The sequence below is a fragment of the Xenopus tropicalis genome, chromosome 2 (genome assembly GCF_000004195.4).
Source record: "Xenopus tropicalis strain Nigerian chromosome 2, UCB_Xtro_10.0, whole genome shotgun sequence".
Taxonomy (NCBI): Eukaryota; Metazoa; Chordata; class Amphibia; order Anura; family Pipidae; genus Xenopus; species Xenopus tropicalis.
Genome location: NC_030678.2, coordinates 101,642,415 through 101,667,764, shown reverse-complemented (window position 1 = coordinate 101,667,764; position 25,350 = coordinate 101,642,415). Strand labels below are relative to the sequence as shown.

The window sequence follows — 25,350 nt, the reverse complement described above, 5'->3', positions numbered from 1 at the left end:
TATTCTCAATACAACAACTTTACCTTAGAAACCCTGATTGAACTGAATCCTATTGCTCTAGGCTCCCAAAATGATTTATAACTGTGTTGTTTTTTCCTTTTGCCTTCATATTTTGTTGTTTGGAATTTATTACGGGCATTACTGATAAGGGGAAAAAATGTGGTTATTTTATTCAGCCTCATGTCGTAGGGCAGCTGTGTCACTTCCCAGCAGTGTAGTGACATTGCAAGGTCTCTGTGACAGGGACCTCATTCCTACTGTGTAATGTAATTTCTAGCATCTGTATCTAATTATCCATTTAATTCATTTTACCTGTGTCCTGACCTGAAAGGCACTGTGTACCCTTTGTCATGCTATATAAATAAATACATGCATAGAATTCACAAGATAAATACCCCACTTAGGTTCTGGGTGCCATCAGAGAGAACTGGTTCTCCTATTCTTTTAAGAATAGCAAGAGTTGTGCATGTGCATTAAGTACCCTGCACCCTTAGGTAATAAAATGCATATCAACTTTCAGAAGGAAGGTTGTGACAAACAACCCAAGTAGTATATTTAGCTGCACAATGTAGGTTTTATTTTACATAGCATAGGCACAGAAGCCCTAGCTCATAAAGGTAATTAAATTATTAAAGCCAAATTGTAACTCTATTTGCCCAGTAACTCGGACATTATAAGTGAACAATTATTCTGAAAAGCAAAGTTTTCCCTCAGCAATAAAAATAATCTGTCCAAATGAACAATAAACCACAATTATGTAACAGTTTTGCAGTTTCCTTATACATTGAACATCATGACAGCTAAGTCAGTGCTAACCCACATTTGGTGCTCACATGGGCTCTGCATTTACAGAGCCTGCACTGGACCACTGACATAGGTGATGACGTCAGCAAAAATTGACAGTGTTATATCACACATAACCTGGAGGAGGGGGAAGGGCTTCTTGTTATTGCTGTGTTGCAGGGCTACTGTACTTCCAGACTCACTGAGTAGCCCTACAGCACAGTATTAATTATGTATTTTGATGGCTTTAGTTGCCCTTTACTGTATTGGGAATTGGGTTTAGAAAGGAGCAGATGTGGAAAGCACATAAAAATTCAAACATAACTATAGCCAATTTACTGATAAAGTAGACCTAATCTCATGTAACTAATACTATTCTTACATACAATATGAAAGCCGAGTATTTCATGTAAGCCCTAGGTACCCATTAAAGGGGACCTGTCGTCCAGACATTAAAAGTAATTCCTTTGAATTTAAACATGAAACCCAAAATTTTTTTTTTTAATTAAACATCCATGCCTGTTATAAATGTATTAAAAAATCTGAGCTGTCAATCATATATTGTCTGCTCGGCCTCTATGCCTCAGGCATATGCCTAGATGTTATAATTGTGTATTTGAGCATGGACATCAGGTCCCCCATTAAAGATTTTAAATGATGCAAAGCTGGAATAACTGTGCCCACAAGATGGCACCTGCCTGCTTGCTGTGATTGTGAATTCCATGATTTAGAAAATGTTAAGAGTGTAAGTACAGTTTTTTTGCCTGACTAGCACAATAAAATATTTCTTAGGGTGACAGGTATATAGCAGCTATTACCATTTTTAGATAACTTAATAAAAGAGCTACAATTACAGAATTTTTAAACCAAAATAATTATATATATATATTGCTTTCCACAGACTGACATGTTTAAGTGGGAGCAGGCTTACTTTATACTGGTAACACCGGTAACAGCATTCTCAACAATTCCCTGCTGTACTCTGCTGGCCTGAGAGTTAGGGCCAGTACCATGGTATGCCAAAAACATGTAAGGATTCCATTTGCATGTTGCTTTCCTTAAACACTCCTGCCTCTCAAATAGATGTCTAGTTATATATGTGTTTATGTAAAGATCTATGTTACAAAAATTGTTTTCGTGTAAGAGAAGCTTGAATTTTATGTGTGAACATTCCTAATAAAAGCATCCTGTGTGCCTCCCCTATCCCGCCCCTCATACATACTGTACAACACTGTATTCTTGGAGGTAGCGCATGTCCTTTGATGACCATATCTGTAGTCTACATTTTAACATTAAATAAACCAGGATTGTTTTGCCACCAATATGTGGAAGTTTAGTTACTTTAGTAGTTTGGAAATCAGAATGTAATGAACAGGAGAGTGCCTAAAAACTTAGCAAAACAATAATACACATGAAGAGCAACAATAAAACCAAACCAACACATAGTTCTAGATTGCTGGGAAGGCACAAAGGCCAGGGCTCAGAATTCTAGGGGCAGCAGCACCGGATTTGTCCAATGGGTTACCAGAGGCCGCCCGATGTCAGCTGCTCCTCTCACTCCCTCTCCCCCTCCCTAGGATCAGGCAGAAGCACATCCACTTATCTTGCACACAGAACACTGGGGACAGGACGTGCAGAAATCGCCAGCACTCCAAGACCCCAGTGCTCCGAATGTTAGTGGATTTCAATTGCAGCTGGGCAGCATGCCGCCCCTAAATGTATGCTGCCCTAGGCCTGGGCCTTTGGGGCCTTGCCAGGAATCCAGGCCTGAGGGGCAGCACACTGCACAAGCCACTGCGGACTGGAGGGGAAATTCAAATAGCTGTCAAAATCTCATACCCATCCAGTCACCACTACTGCCACCAGTACCCACTAGCCAGTTGGGTGCAAAATGCAAGTGGTGTCAGTAGGTTGTGGGGTGCACACCAGGATGGATGTGGGGTGCAGACAGTGGAGTGGGGTTAGGTCAGTGGGCCTAGGGGCACCCCATAAAATCTGGCCCAGCCTAATAGGTTGTAGACAATATGAAGGTTAATAAACTTTATACAAAATAAAAAAGAAAACCAGTAGAAATGTTGCTTAGAAGAGGTCAATCTATAAAATACTAAATGTTAATTTAAAGGTGAACTTGCCCTTTAATGCCTTTAATGCTTTTTATGTCAAGAAACATACCTGTCCATTTACCAGGATGTCAAATCGAATACCAAACACCTTGAATAATGTTCTTTTACTTACTCCATCTTCCTTGTAGTATCTTGCATGCCTTTAGTAGAAAGTGAGGGAAAGCAATAAACAACAGATAATTACCAGCATCATGGCAGCAATGACTTGTTTATACAGAACAAATATGTTATTGTCTGATTACTCTTAGTTAAAGTCAATATTTTAAAAGGTCTTTTATGCTATAATTCATAATTATGTTTAACATCTCCTTCCCCTTGTGCTCTCAGTGAAAAGCAAATAATATAAACAACAGATGACTGATATACCAAAAGAGTATTTTATATTGCACACCAGTGGGAGTAAACACAATCCTATAACAGCAATTAAGGAAGATCACAAGTTACTCATGCTTTCTGTATACATTTCACATTTTTTTAATATAACTAATATACTGACAATCTCTCCAGGCAGGTCTACAAACAGGGAGAGGGATTTCATTATTTTAGTCATCAGCACAAATAAAGATAGTGCTATTTTGGTCAGTGTTAAAGAAAAGATCTGCCAGTGCTACTAAATAATACCCTTAAATTTAAAGCCAAACCTGAAGTTAAATCCTTGAGAGACTTTATTTTCATCTTGTAGTCCATGAAATTCGTAGGTAGGTTTACAGTACCTCACAGGCCAATCAAGATCGCACTGCCAGTCAATTACAATGCTAATTGTTCCACCCTGCAATGAAGAATGCAACAATATGGCAGCAAATGAGAAAATAACCATACATTCACAAACAGGTGCCTTAACCTGATCAATGTCTATTACTTAATCCAAATACACTAGTTGGGCTCATATACAATGGGAATATCTGCAGTAGTCCTGATAAATCAGCTCCATATAGAACAATAAATGTAATGCATCCTGTGGCTTCCTGCATTTAGCTTACGTTTGCTCATTGTTAACAAACACATTATTGAGTTTACATTTAAGCACAGTACAAATATTTCAGCACAGTATTTCATTCACACAGTTAGCATATTTTCAACCTGTGCTGCACAGACCTTTTGTCAACATCTAACATGCCGATCTAATACAGGCATCCTCTGAAAGTAGCATGTTTCTCTCACTGCAGAAAACACATATAAGATTAAGAGAAGCTCAGTTTTCCCTGGTTGTGATGAAACAGATATAAATATGGTAGGACATATGGATAGAGGCAATATTCACTGCAATCGCCCATTAAAATGTTTCAGATCGTCTTTAATCCACAATGTATATATTACAGTAAGTTTACTCAGTTGTGAATCAACATGTTTATTACTAATAATTATCCCCCACTTAATAATTTGGGAAATGTGAATTAAATTAACAAAGCCTAGTGAGCCATTTAGTCATTGTGTGCGGTCCTGTCTAACACAATCAGGAGGGATGCACTGGATTAAGTCAAACATCTTCCTTAGCAGCCATAGTATTTTGAATGCTCCAGTGAATGCTTTCCTACCACAAACCGTATCATAGCAACAATCGATATATCAATCTTGTAACAATTTTGTCCAAATATTATTGCACCCTGATCTTGGACTCAAGCTGCCCTTACATGGACTGAATTGTGTACAATGTTTCCATGCACCCTTTATCCTATCATTCTGTGCATATGGCAGATACGTGGATCACAAATGAAATGTGTAGCTACAGCTCCATACTGAGCGAGGACCTCACATGCTACTAACCATTGGAAGATTGCATGCTGAGCTCCCATCTAAACAGAATTCATTTGTTTAGAGTTATCTATTGAGGCCCTAAACTTGGAACAATACTTGACCAATCTGATTGCAGATTTTTATATTTGTTTACGGCTAGCTTTAAAGAAAAGATAATATAACACTTATTTAGAATACTACGGACAATCATCAAATTATTAGTTTGTCTTAATATGATGGGTAACAATCAGATCATAGTATGGGCCTATAAGGACCCATCAGGTGGGCAGTGCATCAATGTGCTAATGTGGTTTTTATCTGACTCAATTCTCAAACCTATGTCCTGCTCCTTAAGGGCTCTGGCACACGGGGAAATTAGTCGCCCGCGACAAAACTCCATGTTCGCGGGCGACTAATCTCCCCGAGTTGTCATGACCCGCCATCCCACCGGCGAACATGTAAGTCGCCGGCGGGATGGGACACGCGGCGGCGCGATTTCCCAAAAGACTTGCGTGTCTTTCTCAGCGATTTTGGGAAATTGCGCCGGCGACTTACATGTTCGACGGTGGGATGGCGGGTCATGGCAACTCGGGGAGATTAGTCGCCCATGACAAGGGAGATTTGTCGCAGGCGACTAATCTCCCCGTGTGCCAGAGCCCTAAGGGCTGTGACAGGCGGGGAGATTAGTCACTGCGCAACAAATCTCCCTTGTCGTGGGCGACTAATCTCCCCAATATGCCATCCCACCGGCTAGAATGTAAATCGCCAGTGGGATGGCATACGCGGCGCCGAAATCTCCCCGTCTGTAAAAGCCCTAAGACACATGTCAAACCCATAATTATATATCCTTCTATAGCCTGGTGTAGAAATGTAAACTGCAGTCCTCTGGTAGGACTGTCAGGTGGAAGTAAGAGATGCCGACCTGAGGATGGCTTTGTGGCCTTCTGAATGAAGCAGATGGCACAGTGCTGCATTATTAGTAATTTTGACAAGTTCCTTATCGTTATAGGGACATGCCAGTTACACTGTAAGGGAAGCTTTAATGGTGGCATTGAAGCACTGAAAACTGCAAATATAGTGTTGTATAAAACAGAGGGCACTGTACTAATATGTAAAGGTCTAGCAACCCATAGCATAAAGTGAGACACTATAGGTTGCTGGACCTGGTGCAAAAATTCTAACTTTATACTACCTGCTTTAGTGACAGCCCCTTCGTGCATTGACCAGAGGTTGCATACACTCTTTATTGCCAGAGGAATGGCATATTATTAATGAAGTGACTGTTTCCTTAAGTCAAAAAATTATGCAACCTTTATACTTGTATGCACCTCTGCCGTGGATGCGTAACAGAACTACAAAAACTCTATACAAGAAAAGGCAATAAAGCAGAAATTAACTGCTCAGCAATATTTATTGCCACACAATATGTTTCAAGCCTATAGGGCTCTTGGTCAAGTGTCAATGGCATAGACTACAGGGTACTATGATAACCAGTTCCATGCTCATTCAGTCAGGCAGCAGGTCTGACAGCTGCAGAGGATATATGCATCTTATCGTATTTTACATTGCAATTATTTTTATTTAGTTGGATTAGAACAGAATACTTGATGTATGGCAGAAAAAATGTCTTATTTCTAGTTTTTCTACTCCTGTATGTTTCTCTTGCACTGCATGAGCTAATACTAAACACAATATTACAATGGCAATTTTTTATTTCCATTCCTGGCTTATTGCTGTACTTCTGCAGGCATTATCTACATGACAAAATAATACAATGAAACAATACCTTGTAGGCCAGCTCACTGAAATTCCGACCAGATTGTTCCACAATATATCCCAATCGAAAGACAGGGCACAGCGGATCATTTTCTTTGTGATAAACGCACTTTTTTAGATAGTTGCTAGTTACTGACTCCACTAAATTCTGTCTGAAAAGCAAATTTATAAAATGGATTTAAAGTTTAGAAAAATGTTTTGCCATGTTATGCAAAAATATATATAAAAGACAAATACTTGGTTCTGAACCTCTGGTACTGGTACTACAGGTATGCAATTCTTATCATTCATTAACACTTTGTTTCCAGCAATGCTAATAGGAATCAATAGGAGTTGTAAGTACAAAAATTATGCTAATCCCTTTTTATAAACTTATTCTAATACAACAGAATCCTTATTTTACGTTTTTGCGGAATTGGTGCCTTTTTTCGCAGTCCCCTACTGGCATGGGATTTTTTTTCCCCCCTGATTTTACATTTTCTCAGAATTTTGACAACAACCCTGGGAAACATAAAATCAGGGGTTCCACTTGTATTTTTAACAGTATCTTTTCCGAGAACCAACTTTTACAAGTTAATTTATTGAGTACATTATATGGACATAAGATTAAACAAAATGTTTTTCATACAAACCTAGTAACTCCATGTCTAGGAAAACTGATGCTGTTTTTAATAAAGAGAGTGAAATTTTCAGCCTGCGATAGTAGCGGAGGCCTAAGAAAATAAAACAAAGTGTATAATTAAATACATGTATAACAAAATTTGAGCTAAGTTACATGGGCTGTTTTAGCTTTAAAGGACAAGGAAACGCAGATCCACCCCTGACTGACTCAAATCTTTAAGTGTTTGCACCAAGGGAAAAGGCTAATTCAACGAAGCACTGCCATTTTACTTACCTTTCCCAGGTATCCCTAGCACATATGTAACCTCACACATGTGCAACACAGTTAAATACCAAACTTTTATTCTACTTTGCGTGCAGGGCCGGATTTCACTTGACGGCACCCCGAGGCCGCCCCCGCGATCAATGCGCATGCGCATTCGCGCATTTAAACTCCCATACGGAGCAGTGGGGAGAGGTCCCGACTGCTCCGTATGGGAGACAAATTTAAAAATTCTGTTGCGGCGGGGCGGCATGCCGCCCCTAAACTTGTGCCGCCCTAGGCCCGGGCCTTTGTGGCCTCTCCACAAATCCGGGCCTGTTTGCGTGTGCAAATCTAAAGGTAGCCATACACGGGCAGATTGTAGATGCCGATATCGGTCCCTTAGACAGATTCGGCAGCTTATTGGCCTGTGTAGGGGCAACAATGACTGGCCTTCCCGACCGATATCTGGCCCGAAATCAGCCAGATATCGATTGGGCAGGTTAAAAAATTCAGTCAGGTCGGGGACCACATCAACGAACCGACTGCGCCCATTACAGTCATTATAATTCGATCAGGGCCAAATGACCAAATTAGCCTAAATTCCCCCGATATCACCCACCCGTAGGTGGAGATATCAGGAGAAGATCTCTGCATGTATGGTCACCTTAAGTCTGGACAGGTAAGTGAGATGAGAATAAAGGTGGCTATACACGCGAGGTCACCAAGCGAGCGGATCTTAACCCAATATCCCCACCTACGGGTGGGCAATATTGGGAAAATGTAGGCTAATTTGATCATTTGGTCCCAGGGCGGCAATGGGCGTAGTTGGTTCGCAGACCGCATCAACGAGCCAATGCGGTCCCAGATCCGACTAAATCTTTTAACCTCCCCGATCGATATCTGGCCAAGTTCAGGCCAGATATCGGTGGGGCATGTCCCTCGTTCCTGCCCCTACACGGGCTGATAAGCTGCCAAATCGGTCCAATGGACCGATATCGGCAGCTACAATTGGCCCGTGTATGGTCACGTTTCGGGTTACAGCAATACTTACTTGGGAACATTGAAATCATTTTCCACTGGACACCAGGCATAGATTTGACAGGTCTTGGTTTTATTATCATATGGTGTGCAATTTCCAGTCATGACACCTGCAAAATACACAGTGAAACCTTTAATATGTAAAGCGAAGAACTTTAGTCTCTATTAAATCTGTAGAGGCGACCTTCATTACTGCACATTATATATTATGTCATTTTCTAGACATTTAGTATATGTTCAAAGTGGCCAACTAGGTCACCATAGCAATGCACAGCAAATGACTGCAATGCTTGTTAGAAAATATGCTAAACTATGTGTTAAATATGTAATGGAGATGGTAGGTGCCCAATTAATAGGCATGAATTGGTGACAATTTTAATGACAGTGATGAACTGTAGGTATAGCTTTGGTTGGGGGTAGCATATTTCAGCAGAATTGGAAGTTAAAAGAATATGATAAAATGCACTCCACTTGAACCTAATTTAATTTAAATTGTGAATATTTCTGTGGGCCAGGTGATTTTAGACCTATGTCTAGGTCTAGGTCTTATAGCCAATAAGCTATAGCTTTCCCTAGTTGTGATTCTGGGTCTCACATTGTGGTATTCCTGATGTTGTCCCCCTGTACTTACCTATTTTGCACTGCATTGGGGGTAAGAGGGAGTGCTTTTTGCACTAGAAGAGAATTAAATTTTGGTTCTTAAATTTACCAGGTGTGGCTTTTTGCTTCCCTTGATAACCCACCTGATAACCTGCCACACTGTACACAAGACAGTGTTCAAATTTTAAATCAGCAAAATATATGTATCCATGACTTGTTTATTCACTGAAGAACCTAAGCATCTTGCTTCAGGAAAACAGTTTATGTTGTTTGTTACTGATTTAATAAAATAAGCAAAGCCTAATCAATAAAAAAAACAATAATTATGATTTCCCAGGCTAAAAAGGGGGACCTGTCACCCAGGCATAAAAAGCTTTAGAATAAAAAGCCGTTTTCAAATTAAACATAAAATCCAAACAAACTCATTTTTTATTAACACATCCATTATAAAAGCATTTACAAATTCTAGCTATCAATCATATATTGGCTGCCCTACCTCTATGCCTTAGGCATAGAGGTGGGGCAGACATTTACCTTCACTTTCAATTCAGAATTTCTTAGATATCACTGCACTCCTCACATTCCCCCTCCTTCCTCACCATCTAATTGTGTAACCAGTGCATGGACATGGGTATCAGGTCCCCCTATACTGGCACAGTATTGATTCACTAAATTGTAGCATTTGACAAATTATATCAGCAATAATGTTTGAAGCGATTATAAAAAAATCATTAGAACTCGGATTCATGCTTTGTGAAAGAAATGATATATAGACAAGAGTCAGTGGAAGGATATAAAAAGAGTAATAAAGCGAGAAGAATGTTATGTAGCTACAATATGTATTGCAGATTAAAACATAACATTTTTTGTCAGTGTACAATAAGGTTAGTGGACCAAAAGCATAGATTGGTTTAATAAATTAAATTCTATATTTTCTACATTAGTGAATCAAACCCTAAAAGATTCAGTATTGCCTACACCAACTTGCATTCTGCCCAAAACAGTTATTGGTTACTGTGCATGCCTTTTCTCTCTCTCCTGCTTTATATCTTTGATTCCATTGGCTGGCAAGATTCAACCAATCTGATCAAGGAAATGCAAATAAAGCAAGGGAGGGAAGGTATGAGCAGTAACCAGTTCAGTGTCAACTTACTGTTTGGGGAAGAATGCAAGTTGGTGTCGGCAATCCCTTTGGAACAGAAAGGAGAGAGTGCAAAGGAGAGAGACTTTTAGCAGCGCTGATCCTGGTCTGTAGTTTCTAAACTACACATCTTAAATAATAAATATGATTTTAAAAGGGTGTTTCCTCATGGGGCTGTTCAAATTCAGAATATTGTGTGAAGGTGAACATCCCATTCCCCATCCTCCAGAAGAGCAAGTATAATCACTAATTAAAATAGATAATAGGCATTTTAACCCCAGACGTGCCTGTAGAATTACTACAGAAAATGGACAACCTGCATATTGACTTGAGATGTGCCAATAAAAGTTCTGCAAAAAATGGATAATCAACATATTAACCCAAAATTTGCCAGTATAATTATTACAGATAATAGATAATCTACATATTAACCCCAGACAAGCTAGTATAATCTATAAATTAAAATTTTAATAGGCATATTAACCACAGATGTGTCAGTATAATTACAACAGGAAATGAATAACCAACATATTGACCACAGACATTAGAAAGATCACTAAAAATGGCCATTGAGCATTCCATTATCTCTAGACACAGAGGCTCTGGCTGCCAGTCTAGCGATGGCTAAGGCTGCTTCTCCCATGAATGACAGGGCTGTCTTTTTCTTGACCAATTCCACTCAAAGATGGTCTGCTGTCACTGGTGAGGAACATACCAGCTCTTGGCACCAATACTTGGCAGTGCTGAGCCCTTTATTCTCTCCATGGGGTCTTTTAGGGACCCCTGCATCCACCTCTGGGAGAGTAGTGTTTCAAGAGATTCTTACAATGGGAGGATCAATTTTTGGAATTCCTACAAAGCAGTCAGATTTTGGGCAGAAAGTCCATGACTTTGGGTACCCAGCTAAAGTGTGGATGTGTTCCCTCCTTCCCAACCTCTGATGATAATACTATTTTTCCCCTTACCTATTAGATCTGCCTCCTGAATGACATCCACAGGTCCCCAGGTGGGAAGGTAAGTTAACTTATTGTGAGTAGGGTTGGGTTGCAGGTTCAGCGGCTTCAAGTCAGGCATGGGTCATAACTGGACCCATGCAGGTCTCTACCTGCAGGTGCTACCCTACTTTGTCTAGGAAGAATACCATAGCATTCTCACATATTAGTTACATTAGTATTTGCAATTATTATTAACATTAGTAATATTTTGTATCATTATTCATAGCACTGCTATTGTGCAGCAGTTATTAAAAAGCAATGAGTACCTACTCCAAGTCCACAATCTAATATTTAAGCTTGTGCTATAATTTCACAAATAGTTAAAACATATGTCTGGGACAGATTTGGTGGCCTGAGGTGACATTTGGTGAAAGGGACTGATTCAATGCTAGATGCCCTGTGTCCCAGTAGACTAAGGATACTGTACGCCTTCTGATGCAGGTGTTGCATGAATTGTGTGGCCCCACTTAGCAGTGTCAGGGCTTTCAGCAATGGGAGAAGTACTTTAAAGAAGTTGGAGTCCAAGATCATGCCCAGAAAGTCCAAGGTCTGAGTTGGAATGATTGGAAAGTCTGTGTGCACACAGTCACAAACTGTTGTGCTGCCATCTGTGAGCTGGCTGAGATAAGGATATCATCTAGATATGCTGTTGCCTGGATGCCCTGCAATCTTAGTGTCACCAATAAGGCATTTAGTACTTCGGAGAATATCCTGGGTGCCAAAGTGAGCCCAAACGGAAGGGCCAGAAACTGAAAATGTTGGTTGCCCACTGCAAATATCAGGAAGCGGTGATGATTGTGGTGGATAGGTATATGCAGGTATGCATCTTTTATGTCTATCTTTGCCATGAAGGTATGTGAAGGGATTTTACATTGGAAGCCAGGAATTCCATTTTGAACCGTTTATACTTTACATACTTGTTCAGTGAGTGGAGATTTGGGACAGGTCGATAACTTTTGTCTTGTTTTTTGCAACCAGGAAGAGGTTTGAGGAGAACCCCTTGAAACAGTTGTGGTGGGACTGTGGCAATGACTCTTGATGACAAGAGATCTTGTATAATGCTTTGAAGAGCCTGCTGTTTTTGCAGTAGTACAGGTATTGGCAAAGGGACAAATCTGTTGATGGGAGGATGTTTCAGAAAGTGAATTTTGTAGCCCTGGCTGACAATGTTGAATACCCAGGGGTCAGTTACTGAGAGTTGCCAAGCTTGTGAAAAGTTGGTTGGTTGGCCTCCTATTTGAACCATGATCAATGATAGAGCCAGAGGGCTCTACAAGCTGCCACAGCAGACACAGAGGCTCTGGCTGCCAGTCTAGCGATGTCTAAGGCTGCTTCTCCCATGAATGACAGGGCTGTCTTTTTCTTGACCAATTCCACTCAAAGATGGTCTGCTGACACTGGTGAGGAACATACCAGCTCCTGGCACCAATACTTGACTTTTTGAGTGCTGAGCCCTTTATTCTCTCCATGGGGTCTTTTAGGGACCCCTGCATCCACCTTACAATGGGAGGATCAATTTTTGGAATCCTGTCTTAATTTTGTTTGAGGTCATCAGATACTGTGGTAAAACTTTGGTGGAATGTGAGTTTTTTGTATGGTTCTGTATTGATTACCTTACAGACCAATTTGCAAACAGGGAATGCTCTGGCCTTTTTAACAGTGGTGTCTAGCACCTTGTCTGCTTTGGAATGGGTGACCTACTCCTGTTTTATTTCTAGGGAAGAGAAGATGGAGTGCAGAAGATTTTTTATTTCTTCTGGTTGTTTGGAATCCTCCTGTGAGGACTCAGAATGTGAATCCAACTGCAAATGTTCATCTGAAGACATAGTAGAGTTACTGACCTCAGAAGGGGGTTCATCCAAGTTGTTTCTGACAAGGGAGGTGGTGATCTAGGTCTACTCTGTTTGGGAGATCTGGATGTGCAAGGATGTTGTCCCAAATGAGCAGATACAGCCCTGTCCAAGGTTGTCTGTAAGGTGGTCTGGAACCATGACAAAAACTGGCAAAAACCCTGTTGTGGCAACTGTTGGGGTTGGGGTGTTAGGTGCGGCTGCGACAATGATTCTATGTTGTAGCCTGGTAGATCGCCAGCACAGCCGGAATGTTTTGAATCCTGTGGTGCATGGATTTGGGCCTACATTGTGATCTGGTTGGTGGCTGATCTATGATGGCAATGTGCAGAGAGGGTGATATAGAATGGGCCTTGCTCTATGAAATAACTTTGGAAGCTTTTTTGACCTTGGTCTTAATTTTGCCATGTTTGTCTGTAAGATCTATGTCCTCAATGAGAGACATGAGGTCTTCATCTGCTGATGCCATTATGCAGGTACTTGAGAGTGCTAGCAGAAGTAGCCTCTTCGTGTGTGATATGTGCGGGTAATGGCTGCCCAAATCAGAAACCTGTCTGAGGGCAGATGTATTGATGTACAATTTTCACTTGATGTATCCCGCACTGGGGTGTGATGGCGTCTGATGTTCGAGCATGAGCCTTATGTAACAGGAGTTCCAAGATGGCCTCACAACTTCCGGTTTTATGCATTCTGTGCTGCGGCGCTATGGCATCATAATGTGTCACTCATAAGGGTTTTGCTCCGTACAAAGTTTTTTCGTTTGCAGACTGATTTGCCGTCGGCTGTGCGATTGAGCATACACTGCTGATCCGGTAAGTGCTCCCGTGATTCTAAATAACCATTCACCATAAGTACCCAGAGAACCAAGGGTATATGTGGAGCTCACCTCTGTCCCTGGAGTACTGAGTGATAGGAAAGAGCCCGCTAGCTTGTGGGGGTAATCAAGGGCTCAATCATGAGATACAGTAAGTCAGGGGAGCACGCTGAAGAGTAACTTGACCCCATTAGTCAGGTAGGATCGTATGGAGAAAGACAGTTACTGATCTATCCAAATTGTATAAACAATAGGATTTCAGTTACATAGCTCTATTTGTCCTTAGAAGTGAAATTTTTAGGGAATTTTTCAATTTTGGAGTTTTATTTAGAGAGGTTTCAAGGGGTAATTACTGTGTTTAACCGTTGGAGGGATTAGACACTTCTTGAATGTTCTTAAAGAGTGGACCAAGGAAGGATGTAAAAGGAGACAAGCTACATTGTTGTGTGAGTCATAGGAAGTAAGATTGGCAGCGGGAGCCAACTGAGAGGAGGACAACAGTCAGCATCCCAGGGGAGAGCGTTAGGCCCAATTTTCACAGGCATCCCTTTATAACAAGTGGTATGACCCAGGTAGACCAGTTAGAATGGGCAATGGTCACTGCAGTCAGTGGAATAAGCTTCTGGTTCATACCCTGCAGTTAGGGATAGTGTAACCAGGACAGGGTAGTGTTAGGTCCTGAGGGGCTTCAAGCAAGAAACATAAAAACCAAAAACAAACCAAAATACCCACTGAAAAGTGTCTGGCAAGGCTAGTATTCTGGATTCAGCCATGTAAAGGATAAAGTAGAGAGACGTAGGCCAAACATAAGAAAATGTTTAAAATAAATTCAAATTCTATTAAAATCATTGAATAGTGTCACTCTAATTATCTATCTAGGCCCCAGCCTATGTGGCTTCATATAAAATACATGTTGTTTTTATGGTTTGTTTGCATTACATTGCTAAAAGATTATCGGTACTTAATTTTTCTGTCTCTGGCTTGTTTATTGATTGCAATGTTAGACAGTGGCATGTCAACTCAATGCTAAAAAGGAGGGTAAACTGGACTTGGACTTCTCCTTAACAGGGGACTATTTTCTGTTACTAAATATATTACATTTTTTAAAGAATTAAGTATAGTTTAAACTGGGCAAGACTTGTTTTTTAATCACTTCAGTTTTAATCAGCAGCTCTCCCGTTTGGAGTTTCAGCAGCTATTTGATTGCTACGGTCCAAATTACCTTAGCAACCAGGCTGTAGTTTGAATGAAAGACTGTTATATGAATATAAGAGGACTTAAATAGAAAATTAATTAATAAAAAGTAACAATAACTATGAAAGTGTAGCTTCATAGAGCAATAGTTTTCTGGGGTCAGTGACCCCCCCATTTGAATGCTGGAAAGAGTTTGAACAGAAAAGCAAATAAATCAAAAACTATATAGAATTAAAAAAAAAAAAACAACTGAAAACTTGGTAAGAATGGGCCATTCTATTGCATACTAAAAATTAACCTAAAGTTTACCTTTAAATTAACTTTTAGTATGATGTAGACAGTGATGTTTTAAAACAATCTGCAATTTTTTTTTAATTTTATTATTTAGCTTTTTGTTTAACAGCTTGGAATTTTAAAGGTAAGCTAAGGTATCTGGTTGCTAGAATAATATTTACCCTAACAACCAGGCAGTGATTTGAATGAGAGGCTAAAATGATAATTGGGAGAGGACATTAATATAATCATTAATATATCAGCCAACTGCATTACTTTAGAGAAAGGAAAGGAATATATCTGGCATTTAAGCCATTGTACCTCATTTCTATACTGTAAGTAATTCGGTCAGTGCTGCTGCCTCCTCTCCATGTGGCGTGTTATTTGTTAATCACATTAAGAGAAACAGCCTTTCCTGGAGCCCGGCTGTGTGTTTAATTGCTTTGGGCTTTAGTGCTTTTAATATGCACAGTAACAGCCATTAATATTTCTGACAGTTGTCGGTCTAAGCACTCACAGGATATCTTGCGAGAAATATTTTCAGCAACTGAACAGGAATCTCTCACACATTATACTGTTAATGCAATATCACTGTGTCATTTAAAGTAAATTGTAACATCTGTAAACCCAACTGCATTTAGTGGGGCAGAGGGGCAGTCCACCTCAAACTCTCTGGGGTTTCTTCCTGTATCTGTAGCTTTTCCTTTCTCTATAGTACTTTCTCACATGCAATCTTCCCGACATCCTGGCCTCTCTATTACCACTTCTTTCTGTCATTTTTATATTCTTACCCAACATCCTGTTGTGGAGTATGTGGCTTTGAAATTGTTAGATTTCACTGTAATTGTCTGCAGTTAGACAGAAGGATGTCCTGCTGTTACTGGGCCACAAAGAGTCAAATAAATTTCTGGCAAAGGCAAACTTACAGAAACTAAGGGCTCATTTATGAACCTAAGTGCAAATGCCAATAGCAACCAATTAGCCTTTAAAAGCCTACTACAAGATAATGAATGGAAACAATAGTTTCATTGGTTGCTATGGGTAACTACACTGATGCAATTTAGAATTGTGTTTGTAAATCCACCTGTCTATCTTTTCTGTTTCCACTGTATCATATATTTGTGGCCCATAAAAGGGCTTTAGCCGAGAATAATGAGGATAATGAAAATGAAAATAACATATTTCCGTTCCGTAATTTCCCTTTTAATTCTAATATTCTAGTGAAAATGCAGCAAGCAGAGCTGTACTAAACTCTGTGCAACCTAGAATTAAGCCACCTTCATTAAGCACCCTCTTCAAAGGGCAATGCAGGAATGAAGGCACCTGTGGGACCAAAAAGATTTGAACACTGCACTTAACGGTGTATCTCCATAAGTGTCATGTATGTAAAAGGGAAATATTGAAGGAGATGTTAGGCAACATCTGCAAGCACAGCTAGAAGACCCTTTACAGAAATAAGAGAAAGCTTAACAGCAGCAATTTAATTATAATTAGATTTTCTTTATTTTCCCAATAGATCCTTATAAACGCAAAATTATTTTTAGTAAAAAGTCAAAAAGATTGACTTCAAACCACTCCAAAAGGAGGTAAATCCCACATTTTAGTAGCCTATATTTTGGGACTGTCCTACAAAAATAAGGAGGTATGGAAAAGTAATACCAGATCAAATTCTGCTTGAATGATTAGAGTACAATTGAAACCCTCCACCAAAATATGCAATTTTGGACAGCTGTTACCTGACAGTCCCATGGATGGATCATTGGTCTCTTCTGGAAATCATGATTTGTTGAACAAAAACAACGAAAAATATATTTTATCCACAAGCATAATGTTACCTTTCTTTGGCCTCTGACAGTTGCCCCAGCAAGGCATTGCAATAAATAATGACAATTTTATGTGATCGTTTTTATGGATAAAACATGTACCATTATGGAGAAGAATACACACCACAATGTACACACTCAACCTTTACACAAATATATACACACCAATCAGAATCCCACACAGAACCCATAAAGTCCAAGAAAATAATAATTTCATTTTTACCTCATAACAATACAAATACAGCATTATATAATTACTGGGATAGTATTATTATTAAATATTCGGCATGCAGCATTATGGATTCTTTTCCTATCTGTGTATAATGGGCAGTCACCCTAAAAAGATCTTTGAGATAATCAAGCATCACCCAGTTTTCAAATATCTTTTTGTTCAGCAGCTCTGAAGTGTGGAAATTCAGCAGCTACCTGGTCACTAGGGTTTAAATGAGACACTGGAATATGAATAGGAGAGAGACGGAACAGAAAGATAAGGAATTAAAAGTAATAACAATAAGTTTGTATTATTTGTAATATTTTTTTGGCTGCCTGTCAGTATCCCCAATCTAAAAGCTGGAAAAAGTAAAAGAGGAAGGAAAATAATTAAAAAACAATAAAAAATAAATGAGGAAGGTCTGTGGCAAATTTTCTAGAAATGGGTAATTCTATAACATACTTAAAGCTAACTTTAATATGAGCAATGTAGAAAATGCAGGTATCCTAAACCTTACAAATTAGATTATCAATACTTAATACTTAGGCCAATATGTTTGATGCAATGGAGGAGAATAAATCTACATAAAACTATTTTACTACCCCAGTTTCTGTATATTGGTATATAACTCACCAATCACAATCCCTAAATAAAACTTAATCAAACTACAGACAGCATTGACTCCTCTTTTATCTGTTCTAGAAAGACTATTAATAGATTTCCTATTTCTAATTGGTGGGCCCTGAATTAAAAAGGAGATCTGGAATATGTAGACCTATACATGAACTGCTTGGCCAGCCAACTTTACTCCATCCAGGGGTGGTTTATAAACAGGTGCAATCCACCATGTTTTTTTAACTCTGCCCTGCCATCAGCATCCACAGTTGCTAGTTGCAATGACCTGCACTTACTGGACAGATATAGCAAGCAGTTAGTTAGCAGTAGTTATTATATCTGCATCTACCCAAACCTATGAGTACATCATACCTTGACTCTGTCGAAAAGCTGTGATTGTGCAGTCATCATTTGTTTTACAAGGTGCTACATCTGGGAGCTGCAATATAGACACGGTATGGTGAGAGTTGTTTGGATTTATAACAGTAAAGGTCTTTCATTTGAGATTGTATTTGCATTCACTTTACATTGTAACAAAACTCTTTTTAGAACATTGTCTTATTTATAAAAGATATATATTATTTATGTGGTGTATTTATATTACATTATACCTGTATCAGTTCATCAGATCTTCATCAGAAGGGATGATTCTGTCATAATTTTTATGGTGTAGTCTTTATTACTATATTACACTGTGTACATTACAAATTCACAATCCATTCTACTATTTAAAATGTTATTCTTGAACCATAATTTTTTTTTATTGTAATATTGGTGTGTAGGCAGCCATCTCAGTGCATTGTGCCTGATTCTGAGCTTTCAGAAGGAGCCAATACTACACAATAGAACTGCTTTCAGATAAGCTATTGTTTCTCCTACTCAATGTAACTGTCATGAATTGTGTGAGCATGACTTGGATTTTTACTATTAAGTGCTGTTATCATATCTACCATTAGGTGGGGCAAGGAAGCATTTTTAGCAATACAAGGGTCAGAAAGATGCTACTTTCCCATTATTCTGCTGATTGGGTATTGTGGGGAAAGGGAAGGGGTGTGATATTACTCGAATTTGCAGCGCAGCAGTAAAGTGTGACTGAAGTTTATCAGAGGACATGACCTGGAAAAGTAACAACACGTCTAGCCCCATGTCAAATTTCAAAATTAAATATAAAAAGAATCTGTTTGCTCTTTTGAAAATGGATTTCAATGTAAGATTCTTCTGGGGGAGTGCTATTAACTGATGTGTAAAGAACATGTTTTGCTATGACAATTTATTTCAGTGCTGGATAATTTTATAAATGTTCATTAAAAAACCTAGCTGACTGTGAAAGCTGACTTTGAATATGTTCTATTTGATAAATAGCAAAATTGATTAAACAGCAGGGAATCCTTTTGTATTTCACACTTTAATAATCTGTAATAAATCTGCCCCTTTGTGTATCTGGTTGTATCCTTAAGGGCAGTGGTACACAGGGAGATAAGTCGTCCCGCAACAAATCTTTGTTTTTATTTGCGACTAATCTCCCCGGAAAGCCATCCCACTGGCTAGAATGTAGATGGCCAGTGGGATGGCATGCGCCTCGCTGCAATGTCCTGAAGTTTCCTCTAAAGACAACTTTGGGCATCTTGTATGCCATTCCACCGGCTATTTACATTCTAACCAGTGGGATGGCATTGCGGGGAGATTAGTCGCCCGTGACAATGAAGATTTCTTGCGGGGCGACTAATCTCTCAGTGTGCCACTGCCCTAAGGGAGAAGACACATGAAGCTACTAGTAGCAGCTACTTGTCGTGGCTACTAAAATAGACAATGCTGGTCATTTAGTGATAACACTCTCTACATGTGTTTTAGCAGAGGCAATTCTCAGTATGTCTATGGCAGGGTATTTTCTGGCGTTTGGTAGGTGTAAAAAAGTAGCTGCTACTAGTAGCTCCATGTGTCTTCACCCTAAAGGACTACAGTAAATGATTTCAATGCACGCTTAGGCATAGATATTATATATATATAGAATTACCTCATTACAGTATCCCATCTTTTGATCTGCGGTAGTAATGAAGTTAGTCATCACAACAAATGAGCTGTCACCCTGCAAATTGAAAAGGAAAGTAGAATATTTTAGAGGCCCATATTAGGTTAAGCAAAAAAACTGTATCAGCCTGATTTGGCCTACCAACTGTTGTAAATACAATCACCCAGGGGCTGTGTACCACAACTTAGGATCTGATGAAAGCAGCAATATCTAGAAACAGAAAAGGCCTAGCAGAGAAAAAGCTAGTTTGGGTATAATATTTTGACTGCCATGGAAGGATGTATCTCTGGGATTGTAAAGCATATTTATGGCATGCATACCACACTGTGGACAGAACTATCTGTAAGGCTTTAGTCCTCCCTTAAAGGAGAAGGAAAGGCAAAGTCACTTGGGGTGCCAAAATGTTAGGCACCCCCAAGTGACTTAAATCCCTACCTTTCACCCCGGACTGGTGCTCCTGTTCAGAGAGAACAGCTGCAGCACTTCCTCCTTCCTGTATCGCCGCCGCGTGCATGTGCAGTAGCGTGAAAAAGCCTAACATTAACAGAGAAGTCTGCTTTTCGCTCTACTGCTCATGCACCTGTCGTGGGGTCCCGGCAAAACGAAGCAGGAAGGAGGAAGCGCATCGCTCCAGGTACCCCGGGCTGGTGCTGTTTTCTCCTAACAGGGGCACCAGCCCGGGGTACAAGGTAAGTGATTAAAGTAGAATTTCCTTGTCCTTTAAAGAATTTTGCTTGTTGGTGCTAACTCTTCTCGGAGATAGCAAGGTTACTACTGATCTTCCCTGTCATAAAATGTAATTATAATTGTGTTTGGAATGAATCTGGTCATTTCATGGGTCTGATCTATACACTTAAAAGGACTTAATGTTTTAATATAGGCAATCTGGGCAATCTGCCTCCTCTGAATCAATAAATTACATACTTGTCTGAGCTGTACTAATGCAGCTGTTGATTGAGACTGCTTATTGCGGTTCTGGTAGCTGCTTTTGTATCTCAAGAGATTAGTTTGGCACACTGCGTATTCCATACAAATTATATATACACATACTCAAGACTCAATAATGAAGAGTATACTGCAAAACAGTGATTGGTTGCACAAGTTTCTATTCACAAGTGTCACAAACAAAACACTAAAACCACACATTAGATTTTTTTATTGCAATGCCCGTTCCCTTCGGGCTGAAAAAATATTTTTATTAATTCTTTGCAGTTAGATTTAGCTAAACAGTTTTCTAATGTACTTAGAAATGTTCTTAGAATGTACAGAGCCATGTACTTACCGCCTGTCCTATGGCAACTGGTAGGGACAGAGCTGCCTTGAGCCCCTTGTGTCCTGCACATAGAACTGAATTTCCAGTGCAGAGCACAGCAAGACAAAAAGTGTTTGGAATGTTTGACATTCTGATACTATGTATGACAAGCGAGCACAGGACACCCCTGTCTAAATTTTCAATTTAGAGTTGGTAATATCTAAAATAAAAAATATACATTGCAGAAGTACACAGCCCAAGCAATTATAGTTATATAGTTCCTATTTAAAGGGGACCTGTCACCCAGACATAAAAAGCTGCATAATTAAAGTCCTTTTCAAATTAAACATGAAACCCAAATTCTTTTTTTATATTAACACATCCAAATCAATTATAAAGGCATTTAAAAATCCCAGCTGTCAATCATATATTGCCTTCCCCGCCTCTATGCCTTAGGCAAAGAGGTGGGGCAGACAGTTACTCTTAACTTTCCATTAAGCACTCACTTTTTCTCCCTCCCTCCTCACCATCTAATTGTGTAACCATTGCATGAGCATGTGCATTAGGTCCCCTATTCTGGCGCATACACAAGATTTTTGGGTGATACAATGCTTGCCTTAATATCAGTGTCCACAAAATGGAACCTGTCTGCTTGCTGTGATTGTGTAATTCCAAGAGTGAAGGAAACAAGATTTATATAATTTATACAGTGTAAGTGAAGATTATTTTGCTTGACAAACACAATAGAAAAGAATTTGGAATTATTTCTTAGGGGTAACAGGTCCCCTTTAAAGGGACAGTATACACTACTTTTTGACATGAGCTGAATTAAAGGGGCTGGTTCTGGACATACTTTTTGACTATAGTTTTAATTATCTACCTAGATTTTTTGTTATTTCTGGCAGTAAACAAGAAGATTAAAGGTGGCCATACACGCACCGATATTATCGTACGAAACCTCGTTTCGTACGATAATCGGTGCGTGTATGGCATGTCAGCGAGCCGACCGATATCGCAGGAAGCTGCTGAAATCGGTCGGCTCGCCGATCGGCCAAGTTAGAAAATTTTGATCGGGCGCCATAGAAGGCGCCTGACCAAAATTCTCCCTTCAGAGCTGAATCGGCAGAAGGAGGTAGAAATCCTATTGTTTCTACCTCCTTACCTGCCGATTCAGCCCTGAATGGTGTGTGGCGGATCTGACGATGTTTCGTGCGACCGACGGTCGTACGAAACATCGTGAGATCGCCACGTGTATGGCCAGCTTAAGCCAGTTTCACTTTCACACTTCCTGTCACTTTCTGATTTTAAAGAGCCAGTAAGGAGCTGTTAAAACTAATGGCAATATTGACTAATAATGAGCTGCTTAAACGCTTAGAATAAGCTTTATTTGTTCAAAGGATAAGATAAATAGCTCATAACAAATTACCCTGTTTTATTGAAAGAAAAGCCAGAATGCATTTTCAACACAAGTACTATTTATGAGGCTTATATTTAGCAAAGGTGTCCCTTTTAATTGCTTTTGACAGTTTTCCACGTAGTCAAAGTTTGTAACAATATTGAGCTGAGTTTTCATTTTACCTTTTGCGCATGTGTGTGTCGCTGGTGTCAACCAGAATTCCCAGTTAATGAATGTTGTTAGCAAGCACACATATGGACTTATTTAACTTTCAAATTTGTGAATTCGAGTTGTTTGTTCTTAATAGAATAAACTCACATATCGAATGGTCGGTTATTTATTAATAAGGAAATTTTGAGAATATGGCTTGCCTTTGCCTATGACAACTCCCATTGACTTCTATAAAAACTAGCAAGATTTTAGATGGCAAATTTTTACATTCGAGTTTTACATTTTTTTACACTGAATAAATATCACACATTTGTGTTTTTGAACCATAACTCGAATTCAAGTTTTTTAAGAGCAAAAAAACTTGAATTGAGAAAGAAAAGCAAACACACCATTGCTAAATCACCCCCATAGTTTATTGCCTTACTTTTATTTAAATCCCTGGGATTTTTCATAAATAGAAGTGCATAAGGCTGAAGCCACACGGGGAGGATTCTTAACTTGTGGATAAAGCAGGCAGAGAATCCACCTCTACACTTCAAAAATCTTATTGTTGTGCCTTTACCTGGAGCGTTTGGCGAAATTGGGAACAAAACTGCTTGTGTATGCAATAATAAGATTTTTAAGCATAAAAACAGATTCTCAGCCTGTGTTTTTCCGCAGCCTGAGAATCCGTCCTGTGTGGCCTCAGCATACGGCTATGTTTTGATTTTATTAGGTCAGTGAAGAGTAGGGGTAGATATTGGATTTATGACAAGAAAATTTTATTTATTTTTTTTTTACCTGAGGTGGGAAAACGTAATCTACTGCATCCCAGATCTCTGTGCCAATACTCGGTAGGTCTGTAACAGCTAAGCCTTTTATTTTAACAGAGACAGAGCTGATGATGCCATCCACAGTCTGGTAGCCTTTCTCATAGACAAACACCCATCTAAACATAAAAAAATACATATATTTACTTCAAAGTACTGTAAAGTAATTTTAAAAAGAATTGTAATGAAACTAATAATCAACATAATTCTCAACATTTTATCACAAAGAGATTTTCTTGCAAAAAGAGACAGATCATCACGCAACCTGTGTAGGGAGCAACAAGCCTTAGTTTCTTCAGGGAATTTCCCAATCGGGCTTAAAAAAAAAAAGGAAATTCAGCAATCACTGGAGGGTTTTAAAAGTTAGGCTCCCTCTGTGATTGTGTTTACTTACCTGAACCCCCAGCCCCCCCGTTGCTCTGATCAGAAAACTGATCTGGCCTGGGGTTGTTTGTAGCAGGCACCACAGAGTTATAAGGCCCAGTTTTGCCAGCCGGGTACCCCAAGGCTAAATCCCCCTTGTATGGTGCACCTTCCCCTCACACTCCTGCTTGCTCCCTCCTGCTCCCCTTGTTCTTTAATGCATGTGTACTCTTCCATTCTGGGGACTGAAGAGGACACAGGAGACTGAAGCAGCAAAATTCTCCTGTGTGCCCAATTCTAAAAGCTTCAGGAAAAATGCAGAGGTGGCTGGGTGACATTGCATTCTTTTGCATTTTCTGGCTGTTAAGCCAAATCACCACAAGTAATGGTTTTACTTAAGCCGATCCAAAGGTTAGGCAATGAAAAAGCATTTTCAGGAGATTTGTCATCAGCAGTAGCACAGATTTAGATTCAACTTCATTGGCTGCCCCTAGCTACACAGCAGCATCTTTTTATAAACTGTATTTGAAGCAAACATACACATTATACCAGTGAAAGGTAACAGTACATTATATTGAAATGGTGAAATGGTCCTTTAACCTAAAGCTGGCCATATACATTAATAGAACAAATATTTCTGCCAACGGACATTTTTGGGAAAGAAAGTTTATTAGGCAGACAGGGAAAGATTTATGCATATATCAATCTCTAGTAGTTGTGAAAGTACAAACAAAAAAAAATCATATTAAATATACACCTATCAATATAACTGCTCACTGAAGCCTGCCTGCAGAAATTTTCAAACCTGTTTGACATCCATGGTACAAACATATCAGTAGGGACTGACCATGATACATGTACTAAAAATTGTATGAAAATTTGTGTATGGCAATCATGCATTTTATTTTACAGTGTTTTGAATACTGATGCATAGATGATAAATATACTTTAGCTGTATCCTGATAAAAATATAGGCAATCTGTTTAAAGATGTGAGTCATAAACTGATAACGAGTATTCTTTATTGTACAATGATACTAGCTATCTACAAAAGAATGCCCAGATGTTCTGGGTAAATATAAGTTCTGGTTGATAACAAACTACTATGCAATGTGAAACAAATTATCTATACTGGATCAGGAATCTCCCACCTCTTGCTTTGCAGATATAATTGAGGGCATACCATCAGTCAATCCTGGTTCTGCTTTTGATAATATGGATCTATATAGGAATTGCCATTGACGTCTCTTCTGGTCTTGTGAAAAATCACATAAAAGGAGGCAATAAGATATAAAAATAGAGAGGATACAAGAAGGAACATAATATGAGGGAGAAAAAAGAGAAAAGAAAAGGGGAAGCTAAGTAGGGAAATACGGGGGGGGGTAAGTGAAGGGCATACAAGGCTGATGGGCCTGCAGAGAATACAGGGGATGAGGAAAAGTTGTTGGTTTTTTTATACAACGTAAAATTGCTCATTTTTTGCAGCTGAACTAATA

General features: G+C 39.3%; 1 protein-coding gene across 2 annotated transcripts in view; it reads right to left on the bottom strand.

Moving 5' to 3' along the window:
- The window catches only part of p2rx1 (purinergic receptor P2X, ligand gated ion channel, 1), a 54,448-nt gene that overhangs the window by 9,886 nt on the left and 19,212 nt on the right, over positions 1–25,350 (bottom strand). Inside the window, exons 2-10 of one of the 2 annotated variants that reach the window (XM_031896983.1) lie at positions 23,464–23,611; positions 19,850–19,921; positions 18,208–18,274; positions 16,923–16,955; positions 8,333–8,429; positions 7,049–7,129; positions 6,427–6,568; positions 3,548–3,675; positions 2,956–3,046 (exon numbers count right to left, since the gene is read on the bottom strand). In XM_031896983.1, the coding sequence (XP_031752843.1) occupies positions 2,956–3,046; positions 3,548–3,675; positions 6,427–6,568; positions 7,049–7,129; positions 8,333–8,429; positions 16,923–16,955; positions 18,208–18,274; positions 19,850–19,921; positions 23,464–23,611 (859 nt within the window). The remainder of the gene's footprint in view (positions 1–2,955; positions 3,047–3,547; positions 3,676–6,426; positions 6,569–7,048; positions 7,130–8,332; positions 8,430–16,922; positions 16,956–18,207; positions 18,275–19,849; positions 19,922–23,463; positions 23,612–25,350) is intronic. The other variant, XM_002932279.5, reaches the window with a different exon arrangement.